The 16612-nt window shown below is 47.6% G+C and overlaps 1 protein-coding gene across 1 annotated transcript; it reads left to right on the top strand.

Annotated features, from left to right (window-relative positions):
* The first annotated feature begins 5756 nt into the window (after positions 1–5756).
* Positions 5757–16248, top strand: CXCL12 (C-X-C motif chemokine ligand 12). Its single transcript, XM_077822713.1, has 3 exons — positions 5757–5817; positions 12460–12577; positions 16158–16248. The coding sequence occupies exons 1-3, from the start codon at positions 5757–5759 to the stop codon at positions 16246–16248; spliced, it is 270 nt and encodes an 89-aa protein (XP_077678839.1).
* The last annotated feature ends 364 nt before the right edge of the window (positions 16249–16612 follow it).

The following is a 16612-nucleotide window of genomic DNA, read 5'->3' as shown; positions in this document are numbered from 1 at the left end:
TCTAGGTGTGGAACAAAACTTGAAAGCAGGCAAATTTTACCTAGTTTGGGGGGGTGGGGGTGAGAAAGTTTAGCTCAGCTGGGGAGGAGAGTCTCTGTGAGGAAAGGGGAATTCAGCCCTATGGGACCCATCTTGCCCCCACTGAAGTCAGTTGCAAACCTCCCAGGGAAGCACGATTAAACTTAAAAATATGGTACTGAAAAACCACAACCATCATTCTCTGTCACTCTAATTAACCATCTACAAACAGTTACGCATTTGACCTCTGGTTGATCTCTTGCCCTGCCCCCTCTAAGGAATCTCGATATATACATGAAATCAGGAATCTATTTCGCTGCAATGGGAACAGACTTCTTGGAACAGCATCTGAAACCCGGCTGTTTTGTGCAGCGTAAGGCAGGCAAATAAAAAAACATGCTTTTGTTAGGGTGTATTGCTTTAATGACAAATACGTAATATCGAATATTGGGCTTGCTACCTTTTCCAAAGGCCAATTAGGCAGAAAGCCAGACACGGTAATAAAGAAGGAGGCTAGGGGGTTGTTTTACAGTTTTGAAGTAAAAAACTATATAAAGAAAGTGGGGTGGGGAGGAAATTTAGCCCAATAATAATTAAAACATAGTTTGAGTTGCTTCCCTCTTTGTCAGCATGTTGCTCAGTTCTCCAGGGCAGGACCCGTCTATTTCTTTTGGCTTTAAAATGTACAGACTTCGGTGTTATGTAAATAACAACAATGAATATACAATTTTTAGAAAAAATGCATTAAGATCGATTTAAGTATGATAGTATATGTCAGTACCCAAAGGGTAAAAAACATTACAGGGATGTTGTAATTATATCCAAAACAAACATTATAAATCAAAGAAATTCAGAGTCAAGGTTAAACTTTGAAGGAATCCAAACATGTCAAAGTATGGAAATGCACAGATAACGCACCTAAACAACCTAAACTTTGCCCTGTAATGATGCCATTCAATACTTACCTAATTATGATTATAATATGTTAGTGTGTGGTCCCACTTTAGATTAATCTGATTTTTAAAAAGAAAGGAGTTTTTCATTTATTTCACATGGAGGCATCATAAGGGATGGAAAGACACAGCTAAGGTATGCAAACAACCTTAACTCTGTCCTACAGTGATGTCACCAGAGAGGGAAAAAAGAACATCTTTAAAAATCACTTTAATCTAACCTGGAAACAGATACATAAAAATGCTTTAATCATAATGGTCTGGTTATTTCATGGTGTCACTACAGGGCAGAGTTAAGGTAGTTTGTGTACCTTACTGGTGCATTTCCATCCCACATCATGTTTGGATTTCTTAAATTTTATTAGCCTTAATTCTGAATTTCCTGGGATTATAACATTTAGTTTGGGGATAATTATAATTTTCCTGCAATGTATTTTACTCTATATTGGAATTAAGATTGACATTTAATAGCAGTAGTTTAACATAGTTTTTATTTGTCAATTTTAACAGCTCAGTACATGTCCCTGACGTTAGCACATGGATAATAAAACCATGAAATATTGGGAACTATTATTGAATTAATTAATACAATATGAAATCAGGGCTAAAATTTTCCCAGTCTAAGAAAAGAACTTTTTAAAAATTCTTACCTCACATGCAGGTTTCTGATTTTGCTTCATTTAGACAAAATGTATGGAGTATTGTTTTTAAAAAGTTTACATAATAAAACGTTTAAGGTTTAGATGATGGCAGTCTTGTCATCTAAAGATCCACAAAACAGATTTTTTTTCATGTTGAATAAATCCATTATATGTAAAAATTAATGTGATCCAAATATTATTCTATGACAGAAATTATAGCACAGAATTATATTTGTCAGAAATACTGATCATAATATATTAGTGACTGTATTACCCACTATAAAAAGCAGGCTGTCTTAAAGTTTGTTAGAAACTAGGAGTGAGTCAATTTTCACCTCTCACACTTCAGCCTTGCTTTGCCAGTGCGCTGAAAAAAACTTAACATCTCCCAAACACAGTGGAAGATCCAATTGCAGTTTCATGGCTATGTTGAGTTTTGCATTTAAAGTAGAGATCGAACCATTCTGTTACATTTGAAAAATACACTTTATCATCCCCAGAATGACCACACTTTTTGAGTACAGAATGTATTACTTGGTTGGGAATTAAAAGGAATCAAGAATGAGCTTTTTTTAAGAAATGTAACACATACTGTCAGTTAGATTTTTTTTTTTTTTTTAAAGATTAACTATAACTCTGAATTTCCTAGGTTTGTAATACTAGGGTTTGGGAGTAATTAAACACCCCTGTGATGTTTTTAAATCTCAACCTTAACTTCTGTTTAACCGTTTTTTAGCTGAGTACAATCTACTCTTCTTGTTTAGCTACAGTAAGAAAACATTTAAATTTTGGCAAAATGCAGTTTCCTTCTCGTTGACTTTTCTGTCCTAATGGTATTACAAGGAAGTACTTGCAAGGTAGTTAGTCCAACACTGCAGATAAAAACATGGTTTTCTGTAGATTACATCTTTATGGTATTTATAAAATCCTCCTTTTCTGTCTACTAAATCTTTACAAAATTCTTCTAACCATCTTCTTCTAATTGCAGGTTGTTTTAGATCTGTGCAGAGGATAGAAGTTGCAGAGTGGGAAAGATCTCAAAATGAGATGTTGCAATTTGGCTGCGTTCTGAACTGAAAGATAACACAAAACTTTCAAAAGTCCCCAGGAAGGAAAATTAAAAAAAGTATAGTTTAGTTTTGATCAAAACATTTATTGAGACAAAAATGTTATGAAACATTCTGTTTTGATTTTGTTGACTGTACATTTTCGATGCCGTTATTATGCAAAATAAACAATTCCTAAAGGAAAAGTTAATTCAAACGGCACAATGGAAATGTTTCGTTCTGAACAGGGTGAGTCGGGACCTTTTGCCATTTTCAGAGAGTTGGGTTTTTTCCTGGTTTTCTCTTAAATGAAATTCCAGTGACTCCAACATAATTCCCCGAAGCCTTTCGATGGCACTGCATGATCTGATGGCAAATGGTTCTGTCCCAGTGACCAGGTCCGGGTATAGGGCACAGTTAAAACATCGCTCTTGTATCTAAAGAAACAACCCACCCATCTCCACATGCTCAGAGCAGCGCATCCGCTGATGTGCTGGGACTTTCCCCGCGCTGCGGCCAGGCGATGCTCGAGGTCTGGGCTGAAGGCTGCACCTCAGCCCGCTTCTCACACGAGGGAGCCAGTGTGCCCATACCAGGGTAGCCAGCTGAGGGATGATTGACATTAGAGCAGGCTTGGACCGAGGAGACAGAGAGAAAGAGCCAATTTAGTGTCATGTGAGGTTCGGTAGTGCAGAGTTTTATAACTTGACCTACTCTCGCTCTCTCTTGTTCTCCAGGCTTGGTTCTGAGTCACGCTCCCAGGAGCTGCTGTTTAGATGGTTTCTTTCTCTCTTGTGTGATAGACTTTTATGGCGTTAATTTTCTTATGGTGAATGACATCTGAATATCTCTAGATGATGTGCTAAGGGCTGGTCTGCCCACAAAGGAGCAATCAACAAAAACTGCCTCCGTTTTAATTTACACCTTCATTCCTCTGGCGCAAGTCTGTCTCTGGACACTCCAATTTCACATGCTAATGATTATGGTAGCACCCAGGAGCCCTTGTCATGGCCCGGCTCCCCCTGGTGCTGGGCGCTGTACAAACCCAGAACACAAAGGCAGAGTCCCACCCTGCCCCAAAGAGTTTACAATCCAAGGGTCCTCTTTTCCTTCTGCTGAGGACAATTATGCAAAACTGAAATAGGATTCTGTTATTTGGAAGTAAGTGTCCTCGCAGAGAAATAACAAGAGCTGTGAATTAAAACCGATGTAGTTATTTCCATGCAAATTTATGTCCACCTCTGCCCTAAGAAACAGAGATTCACCAGCAGCTTCATTAGGGTTTGACACATTTCTTTTTCTTTGTTTACTGTGGAGAATGCGGCACTGTCCAGCACTCTTACTGCACTTACTACTCCAACATTAGTAAGGAGTGAAATCGTTGTTGTGATGTTGTTTCATTGTTGTTTTCTGTGGGGGTAGTAAAGACAACTTCTTTTTTTTTAAGGGGTACAAATTGCCATATGATGTCATAGGATGCAAATTTATTATAATTGCCAAAGGGCCTAATTGACTTAGGAGCCCAAGTGGTGTTGACTTTCAATGGGACTTGGGCTCCAAAAAATCTCATAGGTCCTGTTGAAAATCTAATAAGAATAGTTCTTCTGGATGATACTAGTGCTCAGATACCACAGTGCTGGGAGATTGGATAGAGAGGATGGTGTGTACGGAATAGACCGAGGGATCCATCTATCTGTCTCATCTCACTGGTCTCCAGATCCAGGGCCCCACTGTGCTGAGCGCTGCTGGGGTCTTTCCATTGTCTTCAGCGTGGGTGAGGCCCTGCAGGCAGACCTGCCCACTGCATTGGTAGGGGAGTTGGCACCCTTCAGCCCTTTATTACCAGCTCAAAGGTGTCTGATAGTCCCATGATCTTTGGGCAGGTAAAGAAAAGGAGCCTGGAGCTAGAGAAACGAGTTAGCTCGGTTTACCTGCTTCGGTGTGTCTGGCAGCGAAAGCCCCCTCCTGTATCACCTTCATTGCCCGCCCCTGCCGGCCCAGCGTTGCCATTATAAACTGGCTTCCCCCGCCCCCCCCCACACCCCCCGCCAGCCTCCCATGCGGGCGCCTCTGAAACGCAGCCCCCGAGTTTGACTCAAAGCCTCAATGTTTATTTAAAGGATTGAATGGCAACAAACAGGCCCCTGTGGGCTTGGATCGGAGACAGTGAAGACATGCTCAAGTCAATTACACTTGACAATGCTGTAATGGCCCGTGGTAAGTGGCCCCATTAGCCCGCCCGGCTCTGCAAGGCTATGGGGCCTGTTCAGGGGAGGTGCCGGCTAACCCAGCGGCATCTGCAAGACAAAGGAGCAGAGATGGGTCTGAAGATGTAGAACTGGGCTCAGCTCACGGGGGAACGCTGTTGTTCAGACGCAAGGAAAAGCATCCCCGATGCCAAGACATTGAGGGCCTGCTGCTGCTGTCAGGCTGGCCGGTGTAAATGCGCTGGAGGGAAGGGGGGGCGGGAAGTGGGTTACCCCAGTGTCAATGCATGGCAACAGGAGATGTACCCCACAGCAGACTCTGGCCTAGCGCGAAGTGGGTTCCGGATCAGGTGACTGGGATGCCCAGAAGCGATCCACATCCCAGGGCGGCCGCCGCCCAGTTTAGTGGGTGCCGCTTTAATCTTAATTTCTGCCTGCTTGCTTTACCCGGGTGAGGCCAACCCCTCCTTGCAGGCTCGAGGGCGAGAGGCTCTAATCCCTCCCCCCTCGCCTGACAAGTGCATTAGGGGGACAAGGCCTGTCCCCCAAGCCTGCCCACCCTCTTCTCCTGCAGCCATCCCGGGGTTGCAAGGCATCGATTCTGCAGCTGGAGACCCGCTCGGGTCCCCAGGCTCCGCAGCTCGCTCCGAGCCCGGCCTCGCTGGGCGCAGGCTACGAGCGACTCGCTGTCTGGTCGGGTTCCAGCAGTGGGAGCAGAGGAAGGATGTAATAACATGCCACGGGCAATAAATCATCGCTGGCTACTCCCCTCCCCCTCGCCCCGCATCGCCGCCCCCCTCTATAGAGGGGAGGGGACCAGGCATTTCAGCAGAGCTCAGCCGGCAGCTGCAGCCTCCGGACTTTCACTCCCAGCTCGCCCCCCTCGCCAGCATGGACGGGAAAGCCCTGGCGCTGCTCACTTGTCTGCTGCTCTCTCTCTCCCCCTCGGAGGGTAAGTGCGCTGCCTGCCCTCCAGCCCCCCGGGGCGCGGCGGCCTTTGCCTCCCGTGCATTGCAGCCGTCTGCCCAGGCATGGTGGGGCTGGAGCTAGGATCGGGGCCGGGGGGCGGGCGGGGGGGCGCTGTCAGCCCACGGGAGGGAAACTTTGCAGAAGTCCCGGCCCGCTTGCAGCTCGCCTCCCCGGCGTCTCGGGGGTGCGTGCCGGTGGAGCTGGCCGGTCCCCAGGGACGGCTGCTGAGCCAAGGTTTCCTTTGGAAAGGAGGAACCAGCCACGCGAGGTTTGGGGAGCGACCCCCACGGGCGGATCTCGCCACGGCTGGGACTTAGCGTCCGCCCCCCTCCCCGTGGGCATTTGCTCGAGGCTCGCTGCCCGGCGGTGTCCGGTTCTGTACAAAGCTCGCGGGCCCGGCCAGTCCCCAGCCCCTCCCTGCGCCTTGTCTGCCTCCCGTGCGCCGCAGCGGTGGCTGAGCAGGGAGCCGCAGCCCCCGGCAGGGCTCGGGGGAACGGGGGTGCCCCGGGGCGCTCTGCGCGGGCAGGCCGCCGCGGGGGTTCTGGGTGCAAGGCGAGAGCCGCCCTAGCTCTGGTCGTACTTGCAGAACAGCGACGCCTGCTCGTCCAGCTAACGGAGCGCAGCTCCAGGCTAACTCGTAGCAGCTGCGGAGCGCTGGGTCTGCTCCCAGCCAGCCCCGTGCGGCCACTTGGCCCTGGGACTCCTTCCCCTGGAGCAGAGACCAAACCTCCCTCCTTTGGAGAGCAGCGGGAGAAAAAGAAAACGACTGGGCGCTTGGCCGCTCCAGCCGGGGCAGCTGGCGGCCCCCCGGATCCGCCATGGGTTGGATCTTGGGGGCACCGGCCCGGGTGCTCGAGCAGCGGGAGGCTGGCCCCCTGTGTGGAGTGTCTCTGGGTCTGGGTGTGCAGCGGCGGGTCTGCTGATTGCGGGGTTTACACCTGTGTCTTGTGGTGCTCCGGAGAGCCGCGAGGGGCTAATGCGGGGGAAAGCTCAGTGGTTTGTGCATTGGTCTGCTAAACCCAGGGTTGGGCGTTCAATCCTTGAGGGGGCCATTTAGGGATGGGGCAAAAATTGGGGCTTGGTCCTGCTTTGAGCAGGGGGCTGGACTAGATGACCTCCTGAGGTCCCTTCCAACCCTGATATTCTGTGAGACCCCGGCACCTGCGAACCTATGTTGATCCTGGTGCACCCGGTCCAGATGCGTTTAGGCTGCAAATGCCAACTAATCGCTGCTGCTAAATTCATCGGCCCTTTTCCATGACAAAAGCCCTCCTAGAAATAGCGCCTGCCCTTGGGAAACAAAAAAACACCGGCCTCCTTGAGACTCCCCCCGCAAAAAAGGGCACCGCTCCCCTGGCTCGTGGGGAGCGGGTCCATCCAGCGATCAGATCTGATGAAGTGAGCTGTAGCTCACCAAAGCTTATGCTCAAATAAATTGGTTAGTCTCTAAGGTGCCAGGAGTCCTCCTTTTCTTTTTGCAGGTACAGACTAACAGGGCTGCTACTCTGAAACTTTTCAGAAATAAGTCCGTGAATGTTTGTATTGACATGAGAGAGAAAAACTCAAGGCAATGGTGGCAGGTATCTCTGTGCAAATGAATCCGATGTATAAAGATAACACGCTACCCGGGATAAATTCGGATTCTCTTAACTGAGCGTCAGGGGCGTTTAGAGACTGGCTGATCAACATTTTGGAGGTGCAAAATTGTATTTAAGAAGGGGGAAAGTGTAAACCCGAACTGGTCTCAAATGTAGATGAATAAAATCAATCCCCGTCTCCCCAGGGCAGAGCGTGAAGGGAGTTTTTGCTCACTGTGCATTAGCCTTTGCTACCCTGCGTGATCGCTCTGTAGCTAGATGGATTGCTGATCACAGGCGCGTTTCTCGCTCCTTTGGCCATGAAGTCCCTTCTCTAGGCTGGGATATGTTCCAGCAAACGGCTCTTTGTAACTTGCACGATACCTGCCCAAGGTCTCCCTGCAGGAATTCACCCCGTCGGTTTCCTCCGCGGAACTAGAAAGAAAACCCAAAGGGAGGCGGGAGATTTCGCTGTGTTAGTTTCACTCCCAAGATGTTGACAAGGGGCCCGATCCGGTTGCCTCCAATGGCAAAAATCTGACTGCCTTGAAGGGTGCAGGATTGGGCCCTAGCAGCCCCTGGACTCGCTTACCTGTGCCTGCTCCCCTCTGTGTAGGCTTTGGGAGGCAGAGATTCCAGCTCTCCCACTATTTCACCTCTCCTGCCGCCACCCCCGATCTGGACAGTATCTCCTGGGCAGACTGTAACTGACTGCAGCCTGGGTAAACTGAGCAAGGAGTGGTGGTGACCATCTGAACCCATCTCACTGTTCCTACGGGCATGGCTTCCCAGCGGCACAGCCCTGCCTGCAGTCCAGCTGCCCTGGCTGCGGTGGGCTCCTGCAGCCCCCCAGTCCCTGGCACACCTGGGGAGGAGGGGATGCTGCTTTCCTTCAGGGGCCTCGCTGCTCCGGCAGCAGCTCCAGGCAGGCTCCTTGCAGGAGCTGAGTTCTCTGGGTGAATCACAGTTTGTGGATTTAGAGAGGAAGGGGTGTTTGTGTCAGGGATTGCATTAATAAATAAAGGAAACACTGAGCTAGGAGCAGACCCGACCCCCCTCCCCAATCCCACTTTATTAAAAGCGGAGCAATTTCATCCTGGTGTGAAACTGCTGAATACAGCAATATTCAACAGCTCCCCCCCCTCGCCCCCAACCCTCTACATAGGTGTGATGTCCCAAGCCCCTGGGACCGGCAGGAGCCCAGGGAAGCACTTGTGAGTGGTGCTGCAGGAGGGGGCGGTGCGCGATAAAGGGGTCTCAGGGGCTGCTCCTTGCAGTGGGAGTGAAGGGTGATTGCCCCCTCTGCACTCAGCCTGCCAAGGAGGCTTTCTCGGTTGGTTTCTGATCTGCAGTGAAAAGCCAGCTACAGCAGATGTGTCAGTGTCCTGGTAAAATAGCCCCCTTGAGTTAACCCCTGGCAAAACTCCCCATCATCCATTGCCTAAGCAGACATGGTGGGCTCGGCGGGTGCTGTTGGCCCTCTTCTCTCCTGTGTCTTCCCCTACACAGAGGTGTGTTTGTAGGGGAGGATACATAAGGTATCAGGGCTTGTCTACATGGGGAGATGATAGACTCAGGTGGGAATTTAAACCGCTGTAACCCCAGTGTGGACACACTCATTCCAGTATAAGAGGCCTTTTTTGGGATGTTATCTTGTACCTGTTTGGAAGAGGTTTAAGCCAAAGGGGGAAAAGCCACCCTAACCTAGAATAAAAGTATCCACATGAAGGGCTAGATGGGTTTAACTATATGTGTGTGATTGTACCAGTGTAACTGATCCAGCTGTCCCATGTAGACAAGCCTTTGGCTTTCCTGCTTTAAAAACGCAGTGGAGTGAAGGCTCTGTTTTACTGCGGGATAAGCCAGGTGCGGCCAGCCCCAGGGGTATCACACTGGATTCACCTGACCACCTGAGGGCCCTGCCTCCGCTCAGGATTTTACGGGGAGATAACAAGGGGTGGATCTGGAAGGGGTAAATTCCAGCCCCAGTGGGACAAACCCACACCAACACTAGCGGGCTTAGAACTGAGTGGCTGTGGGCTTCGTGTCTTGTGCTGCTCCACCTCCATCCTGCTTTTAGCCTGCTAGCTGGATCAGAGCAGATGTGAGGGTGAGGAGTTACACCTCCAGCTCCAGGTGGAGAGACACTCTGTGGGTCAGAGCCTGGTGCTGGTGTTTTACTGAGATTGCTGAAGCACTTAAGCTATCCTGGTAAAATGCTGCCCGCCTCAGTGATCACCTGGGAGAGACCGGCCTTCTTCTCAGGGGAGACATACCCCTAGTGTGTGTCCGTCTGAACAGGGCTGTCCTTAGGATTTAGGGGGCCCTAGGCAGTATTATTAAACTGGTGCCCCTATGCCTGACTTGCTCTTAGCAACACAAACATAAGCTTACAGTATTGGAAAACTTGCCACATGCACTTTATTAAAAACAGTTTAAGCAAATTAAGCACACTGTAATGCTGATGGACTATACTTACACAAAAGAAGTAGCGTCATAGAAAAAAATCTGACTTATTGACAGAATGATGCAAATAATATACTTTTTTTAATTTGTCAACACTTTATTGGAAATTACTGTGAAGAAGTTTTGAAACGACACCAAGCTTTGTACGCAGCAGACATTGCAGCAGCCCGGGCTCGCAGCCTGTTGGGGAGGGATGAGGCAGCAAAGGATACCGAGCCACCCAGCCTGCCTCATGGCGGCGGAGAGTCACAGTTCCTCACAGAGACCCCTGTGCCCTCTCCCTCACACAGAATATGGCCCCTGCCTAAGGAGACTGCAGCGCGTGCTGGGTGTGCTGGAGCCAACCCGCTCTTACCTGTTGTCTCGGTAGTGCCCCAATTTTCAGGTGCCCTACACAGCCACGTATGCTGCATGGGGGGAGGGTTAGCTCAGTGGTTTGAGCATTGGCCTGCTAAACCCAGGGTTGTGAGTTCAATCCTTAAGGGGGCCATTTAGGGATCTGGGGCAAAAAGTGGGGATTGGTCCTGCTTTGAGCAGGGGTTTGGACTAGATGACCTTCTGAGGTCTCTTCCAACCCTGGTATTCTATGAAATGTCTATATGCCTAAGGATGGCCCTGCATCTAAACTGGGGAGGGGGTGCTCTGGAGAAGTCATTGCCTCCCTAGACTGAAGCACTCGTAGGGCAGCTGCAAGCAGAGGTTCCCTGGCTTCCCAGGGCTGATGCTGCGAGCTGACCTGATGCCCACTGTAATGATATGCTGCCTTTGCAAAAAGAGCGTGGGTTTAAGGCTTGTGCAGCCTCACTTTGATATATATGTTCCCTGGGTTATAAAATCACTAGTCAGTAGATATTCACGTCTAGCCCAGGAGAATACCCTGATTCACTCTATGGGACAAACGCTATGGATTCTGACCAACAGTCCTTACACACCCGCCTCCATGGTCGTTACGCACCGGCCCAGATTCTGAACACCAGAGTAAAACTGAAGGATTCTGCTGAGGTCAGTGGAGTTACTCTGCATTTCTTCCCTGCAATTGCAATTGCTCTGCTGTGGGGATCAGCTACTGGCTCACACAATCTTTCATAAAGGTTGCTTGTAATAAGGATTTTCCTGTAATTTCCTTCTTGAAGAAATGGTGGCATCCCCCAATGTTGTGCCCCAGGGTATGTTTGAGGGTAACTGGAGACAAACATCAGTCGGTGTCTAGTGTTTACAGATCAGGTGCAGTTTTACTGGTTGCCTCTTTTTTGACCTTCCCAGACAGCAGTTTAAGGAACTTGCAGCTTGCGCGGGATTCAAAGCCCCTTTCTGTTCCATAGCCTTTGAGGGCAGCTTTGTTTGGGGACTGAGCTCTGCTGTGTAGCAAAACAAACAGAGATGTGGAAGGTAACACTGGATCCAAAACTCCTTCAGACGCTGGGGAATTTGGACCTGAACCCAGATCCTGGGCCAAATTTCATGGATCAGGTCTCTCCCTCTTTATAAACAAGCTTCCCTCAAAGAGCTCACAACCAGCAACTGAACAGCTGTCCAACGGGAAATGGTTTGAAATCCTATGGACATCCCAAGGCGAGTCCTGCAGGCCCCAGAGATGCTGCCCCCGACTCTGTTCTAGTGTGCAGACGTTTCAGGAAGGAGTCACAATTTCAGCTGTGTACATGCTGGGGGATGGATAATGCAGTCTCTCCAGACCTCAGTGGGGGCTCAGCCTGGGGACAGAGGTCAGGATCAGCCCCCAGAGTGAGCCAGGCTGTCCTGCATACACATCCCCTGCAGAATTTTAAGCTCAGGGGCTAGATATAGCCCTGCTTCCATTGAAGTTGATGGCAAACTACCCATTGATTTTAGCAGTACGGAATCCAGGTAGAGCATGGAATGACTCACAACCAGGTGTCTTGAGTGGCTGTGATTGTGTCATGAGCAGGAAGTTCAGAAGGATCCGAATCCACACTGTTGATGCCCTGTTTCCCGCTGCGGAGCGCCTCCTCTGGGAGCAGCCCCCTGCCAGCAGGCACTTGGCGGTGTGAGTACAGGCCAGGCCGTACAGCAGGACCCTGGGAAAGCTCCCAAAGGCCCTGGCATGCGCTGCCTCAGATCAGTTCCCAGCCAGGAGCTTGCACCTGGGCAGAGCCGCTTGTTTTGATTTGGACTCCTTGGAATTCCTGGCTTTCTGCTGCCTACCTTCTAATCTGGCCTCAGGTCAAAATAATTTGGAAAGAATAACAGAGCAGACAAGTGCCTCACTCTTCTAGCCTTTATCTCATCTAATTACCAGAAGCAACTCAGGACAATTGAGTGGCTCCTTATTCTAATCTCTTCTCCATTTCTTAGGGTCCAGTTTCTCACCCTTCCTTTGTCTTCTAAAATCACAAGCAGCAGGATTAGAAGGCCCCAATGGGAACTAGAGAGGGTTTTGACACACTGCTCCAAGACCACAGCTGTTCCATGGCTCTCTTCATCTATATGTTTTCTTCATGCCTATCTAGGAGAGGAACTAGAGGTGCCACTGGGCTGCAGGTTGGCACCACTGCCAAGGAGGAACGAGTAATGTGTGTCCTCTCTATTTCTGCATCCTACAGAGAAACCCGTCAGCCTGACCTACCGATGCCCCTGCAGGTTCTACGAGAGCAACGTGGCTAAAGCCAACATCAAGCACCTCAAAATCCTGACCACCCCGAATTGCTCGCTGCAGATTGTGTAAGTCTCCGGGTGCTTTTTAAGGCTTTACTTGGCCTCAGACGGTAAGCTGGGCAAGGAAGGGAGCTGAAGGATTTCGCCAACCTCGGTAAAAGGTGTCGCAGTCTCCAGGCACTGCCCCAGCCTGGGTTTGAATTTGCATGGGGCCCAGCGCCTTCTGCAAGGTACGGAGCAGAGCAAGTAGAACAGTTTCACTCAGCACATTTCCTCAGTGGAAAACGGCTTTTTTGACTGTTTTCAGAAAAAAAGAATCCATTTTTATTTGGGGGTGCGTTTTCAGGGGGAAAAAAACCAAAACAATGGAAATTTGAGGGGTTTCATCAAAAACGTCAAATCCAAAAAAGAACAAAGACAAATTTAGATTAAAAAAACATAAACATTAAAAAAAACATTTTTTTTGTTGAAAATTTTCATGGGGGAAAAAATCATTTTCCCAGCGGGCCTAGTGTTGAGTACCCTCAGTTCTTGTGGGAGGCATGATTATCAGGTCCTCTTTGAACGGTCCGCTCCTCTGTGTTCAGTTCCTGCTACTGTCATCAGTTCTGCCATCCAGCTAGATCTTCATATGGCCCTTTAAATTGCACCATCAGAGCTGTAAAAAACTCTCCATTGTTGTATGCCAAAAACCTGTAAGGTTTCATGCGATTTCTCAAAAATCTACATATTTAGTCAGATATATTTTCAAGTAAAAATATATATATTTTAAAAAATATCCAACCCACATAGTTTCCTGCATGTACCCTGCCTTTCATTTTGGTGGAGGACAATTGACAATTCAGTCCAAACTGAGAAATAATTTGCTCTTCCTGAAAATGGCATAAACATCATATGTTGTGTGTTTCGCCAGCTCTGATTGCTACTTGATGGAATGGAGAGGCATGCATCTAAACAGCTATAATACATGGATTTGTGCTCTTCTGGGAATGCCGAATAAACATCGTGAGAGTCAAGAGAAACCCACTGGGAAGGCTTTGGGGGGATTTGGAATGATCTGAAGTCGTTTCAACATAATGACAGAAATTTGAGATTTGACATTATATGCATTTTTCTCTTGATTAACATGAGAGCGAAGTAATTAGAGATGGCAAAGACCATGACGTATTGAAATGGAAAAATCCTGTTTTCTTTCCCCCAACATGGTCTGAATATGTTTATTGTTTGCAGTGTATTTTAGTGTCTACAGAACAGATGATCCAACTCCCCCCCCGAAACCGTTGTTTAAAATCTGACATAAAGAGATATACCTGAAATGGAACCCTAAATTCAAATGCCCCAGAAGGTTGGGGAATTCTGCCCCTTGGACCCAACAGAAATTAAAAAACAAAATAAATGCTAACTTCTAAAAATCCCATTTTAAGCAGATTTTATCCAAACACTGAATTCAGTTGCTATGTGCCGTGATAAGAAGAGCAGGAGTACTTGTGGCACCTTAGAGACTAACAAATTTATTAAAGCATAAGCTTTCATGGGCTACAGCCCACTTCATCGGATGCAAGTTGCAACTTCCACCTTCTCTGTATGTATATATATATATATATCTTCTTACTAGATGTTCCATTCTATGCATCCGATGAAGTGGGCTGTAGCCCATGAAAGCTTATGCTCAAATAAATTTGTTAGTCTCTAAGGTGCCACAAGTCCTCCTGTTCTATTTGCGGATACAGACTAACATGGCTGCTACTCTGAAACCTGTCATTATGTGGCATGATGTGTTCTGGATGGTGGATGTGAGTAATTTAAATAAGTAATCAAAGCTATTTACTTTGGAATCCATCATTTTTTAGGACTGAAACATCTGATTGGAACCCCGTATTATGGATTTATGGAGTAATCCTGTGATTTTTTACCCAAGCCAAATTCCCTTTGAAGTCAAGAGCAATTTTGCCTGAGCAAATTGTATAGGAGCTGGTCTTTATCTTTAAATACTCTGTGCATGGTGGTTGGTTGTGCTTTCAGTTTGTTACTCTCCTGTCTAAGGCCAGTTCTGAAGTTCCCATGTGAAGACAATGAGTCTGACTCTGCTCACATTTTGCATTGCTATAACTTCACTGAATTTGGTGGAAAGACTCCTAATTTACACCGGCATAAGTGAGATCAGAACCAGGCCCAATGGAAACCCTGTTGGCGGAAGGACTGCAGGATTGGGTCTGCAGCAGTACACCCAGTACATGACTATTCACAGGACTTCAGCACTAGCAGCATGTTAGATCCCCCGGCTTCTTTCGTTGGCTTACTTTTTATTAAACATTAAGGGCTCAGTCTTGCAGGTGTGGAGCACTTTGACTTCAATCCAAGATAGTTCTTAAGTGTGTGCTTTATTTAAGCAGCTAGGGCGTCTGGCCCAAGTCAATGAGACTCAGATGCTTAAAGTCAAGAATGTGCTTAAGTGCTTTGTTGAATCAAGGTCAAGGTGCTCAGTACCTGGCAGGATTGAGTCCTTAATGAGGAGGAGAATTTGGCCTGTCTACATCAATGCACAGTAATAGGTGTTAATGCCTCCACAACATATTGCCAGTGCGGTTAGTGTGGCATTGATGGGCCTGATCCTGCAAGATGCTGAGCAACTCCTGCAGATGCCAGGTGTCCTCAACTCCCATTGTGCTCAGCTGGAGGTGAGGGACCTCAGCACTCAGAACAGGTACTCAGCACCTTGAAGGACCAATGCCTGACTTTACAGAGCTTTAAATGCTTTGGATAAAGTGCTATATATCTTGTTTCTACCTGACACATCCCATTGAACCCAGAAGCCAGTGACAGATGAATTTCCAGAGGCTGGGAGATGGAGTTTGGTTCAGATAAGCATCCAGAAGATTGGATCTTTATCTGTAACGTATGTAGTCTAAACCTCCGGAGTCTGCAAATCTGGGCTGGAAATTGCATGAGAACAGGCTTTCTCAAGAGATTTCTGGAACTTCCATTTCCGGTGCTGATTGGAAAACACACGAGAGAACGCTCCTCGCTTGCAACTTGGCATTTCCAATTCTTTTCCTGCCTGGAGTCCAGAAGTTCAAACCCATGTGAGAATTAAAAAAAAAAAAAATGAACAGAAGAACCTTTTGGATCCTCCTGAAAGTCCAGTTTGGTTTCTGTTCTAAAACTGGATGAAAGTTCAGAGTCAGGCTGAGCATCGGACAATATTCAGAGGTGTTTGTTAATTCATCCATTGCAGAGACTCCATTTGCTCATCAGTTCTTTCCAAATGAAATGCAGCTCCCACATGCCCTGCGCTGACAGCAACGCGGATCCTAATAATAAAATCTGGAGAATCAATTTCTTTCCTCATTCACGCCCATGCAACCCAACAGCTGCCAACAGATGAGATTCAAACGAGGGGCTGAATTCTGCTAGCCCTTAAAACTGGTGTAAATCCAGAGCATTTCCCATGAAGTCAGTGGGGTTACCCCAGACACAACCTTGTGAAGCTGAGAGCAGAATTTGACCCCTGGTGTAAGCTTGTGCAGTTCCATTGTCTTCACTAGAAATGTACAGATAGGACAGAGGGCACACTTTGGCCCAGGAGGCCTTCTGTGCCATGTTATCCCTTGTCCTCACACCACAACTCTTCTCTTTCTTTTGACAGAGCAAGGCTGAAGAACAACAGTAAGCAAGTGTGCATTGATCCGAAGTTAAAGTGGATTCAGGAATATCTGGAGAAAGCTTTAAACAAGTAAGGCAAGAAACATACGGACTTACAGATAACACACCCTGAGAGCTTAAAGGGTAGGACGTTCAGGGCTGGCTTTAATCATATGGACCAAGTACTCAGTGAAATCAGGCATTGCTATGAAGATGGGGTCTGAGTTTACCCAGTGTATATTAAAACAGTGGCTTACAGTATTTTCTACACTTTATATTAAGAGATTTGTCAGTATTTGGGGTAAGAGGTATCCTAGCAAGTCAGAAATGGGCTTCCCTCTTTGTAAAAGAGCAGTTCTCCCAAGGAAATGCTTCCTTTATTCCCCTCCCCCACCCAATCTACAATTATCTCCAAATCTTTATTAGTAAAGTATCTCTGGAGCCCCTTCTCCTCTTTCT

Source organism: Eretmochelys imbricata, chromosome 7 (assembly GCF_965152235.1).
Source record: "Eretmochelys imbricata isolate rEreImb1 chromosome 7, rEreImb1.hap1, whole genome shotgun sequence".
In the NCBI taxonomy this organism is placed as follows: domain Eukaryota; kingdom Metazoa; phylum Chordata; order Testudines; family Cheloniidae; genus Eretmochelys; species Eretmochelys imbricata.
This window is presented reverse-complemented; position numbering and strand designations above follow the sequence as displayed.

Bases quoted from the DNA above. Each gene is read 5' to 3' on its own strand.
- CXCL12 (XM_077822713.1), top strand. From the start codon at position 5,757: ATGGACGGGAAAGCCCTGGCGCTGCTCACTTGTCTGCTGCTCTCTCTC. The intron at 5,818-12,459 runs GTAAGTGCGCTG...TGCATCCTACAG, and splicing joins CTCTCTCTCCCCCTCGGAGG to AGAAACCCGTCAGCCTGACC. The intron at 12,578-16,157 runs GTAAGTCTCCGG...TTCTTTTGACAG, and splicing joins AATTGCTCGCTGCAGATTGT to AGCAAGGCTGAAGAACAACA.